At 37.5% G+C, this 1,965-nt stretch overlaps 1 protein-coding gene across 1 annotated transcript in view; it reads right to left on the bottom strand.

The window, feature by feature from the left end:
• LOC122355354 (dedicator of cytokinesis protein 1-like) overlaps positions 1–1,965 on the bottom strand; it is a 61,773-nt gene that overhangs the window by 47,283 nt on the left and 12,525 nt on the right. The window contains exons 12-13 of the mRNA XM_043253523.1: positions 1,688–1,760; positions 72–211 (exon numbers count right to left, since the gene is read on the bottom strand). Coding sequence (XP_043109458.1) covers positions 72–211; positions 1,688–1,760 — 213 coding nt within the window. The remainder of the gene's footprint in view (positions 1–71; positions 212–1,687; positions 1,761–1,965) is intronic.

Raw genomic sequence — 1,965 nt, 5'->3', positions numbered from 1 at the left:
ATATATATAATATATTTTTTTTTAAGTGCTGAAAAGCTGTGGAGATGAAAGGTGACCCTAGCGAGCTTTACCTTGACCTTTGTGATTGACCTCTTTAGCGGCAATGACCTTGTTGATGACGGTCTGGAGGAAGTCGTTCTCGCCCGCCACCCTGGGTGAAAAACGGGAGATGTTCAGCTGCCTGTGGCGAATGGCGTCATCCAACGCTAGCCTGGAGTTCACACGCGACAGGCAACAAGCCAACGGGGAGAAGAGAGAGAGAGAGAAGGAAGAGAAAGAGAGAAGCCACAGAGAGCCAGATAAGAGTGGACATGAGCAGAAGGAAAAGAGAAAAAAAAAAAAAGAAATGGATGAAGAAAGCGAGAGGGAGAGAGAGGGAAGACACCAAACAGTGATACAGATACCATGACAGGGACAAAAGCCATTTTGTTAGCAAACAGTAATGCGGGATGGGTGACAGGAGAGACACAGAGAGATGCTGTAATTTCAGAAATGACCCTCATCTCACCCAAACACAGATGAAGCCACAAAACCTACAGAGCTGCCTTCATAATAATAATAAAAAGAATCACCACAGCCACTACAGATGCTTGATACTGAATTATAACAGTAATCAGAGCAATTATAAAGCTAAGTAATTATAGTACATAATTCAATTTTGGAAATATTACATTTTATATGAATGTTACATTATATGAAATCATACATGTTTTGCAAAAAAATAATAATTTTCTTATATCAAGTCAATTATCAAGACAATTTATTTTACACACTTCATATTTGGTTCTATACACACACACAGACACATATATGGTACATAAAACATTTTATGCATGTTATATAGGGTTTATTATTATTATTATTATCAATAATAATAATGACATTTTTAAGATATCTTTTCAATATCATAATATATAGTTTTAAACATATCACTATTATGTGTTATTCATTGTTTATTATTATGTTGTAATTATGAAAAATATTTTATTATTAACTAAAAGTATTATTGTTTATAAAATTTAATTTTTTTTTTTTTTTTTTTTTAATTATTGATAATTTCCACCCCTTTTTCCCCCTCATCATTATCATCATTTGTTGACTTTCTATTTTTCGCTGCCTATGATAAGCATTCAAATCAGTCACACACGCATGTTTCAGTTATGATGCTGCCTTAAAAGCTAGCTGCCTATGTAGGCGGCAGTGGACAGCAAGACAGTTCACCAGGCTTTGGACCAGGGCTACTGTAATCCGAGGTACCAATAATCTGCTACAACGCAAAATACAATACCCCACAGTACTCCTCTGAGCGACCCGGCTGGGCTGTGAGAGCGGCAAAGCAGAGAAAGACTGAAGTGTAGTCTTACTGAGTGACAGAATGAATGAGGGAGTGACTGAGGCACGCATGACCCTTCAGCAGAACGAGAGCGAGTTTGTGTACTGCCGTCTTTAATGAGTACATACACAGAGTGTTGAGATGATACAGCAGCAATCAGAAAAACAGACAAACACCAACTTGCATGTAAATTAGCATTCATATGCACGACTACACAACATCTCACAAACTACCTTCTGATCTGCCTGACAGGCAAGTGTTTCGCGCACTTAACTGAAGGTCAAGTCCTTTTTCTAATGTTATGTTATTGCTATCATAAAAGCTGTTGCGTTGATGTTATGAAGTCGTACTCACGGCTGGAAGGGAATGAAGTGTTGCTTGTCCTCGTCGTCCATCTTCCCCGTGATGATGTCTGTGACGTCCATTACTGTAGAGAGAAGAATGAGAGCAGAATAAAGTCGACCAGACATCATGAACCAGCTCATATTTAAGACTATAAACGCATTGTGTTTTGACAGTTTTTGCCATTTACTTCACAGACAGTCTCAACACATTCACTAATTTTAAAAACACTACGACTTTGCACCAGTTACATTCAGTATAGATAGATAGATATATAATAGAATTTTGAA

The sequence above is a fragment of the Puntigrus tetrazona genome, chromosome 12 (assembly GCF_018831695.1).
Source record: "Puntigrus tetrazona isolate hp1 chromosome 12, ASM1883169v1, whole genome shotgun sequence".
NCBI lineage: Eukaryota > Metazoa > Chordata > Actinopteri > Cypriniformes > Cyprinidae > Puntigrus > Puntigrus tetrazona.
This window is presented reverse-complemented; position numbering and strand designations above follow the sequence as displayed.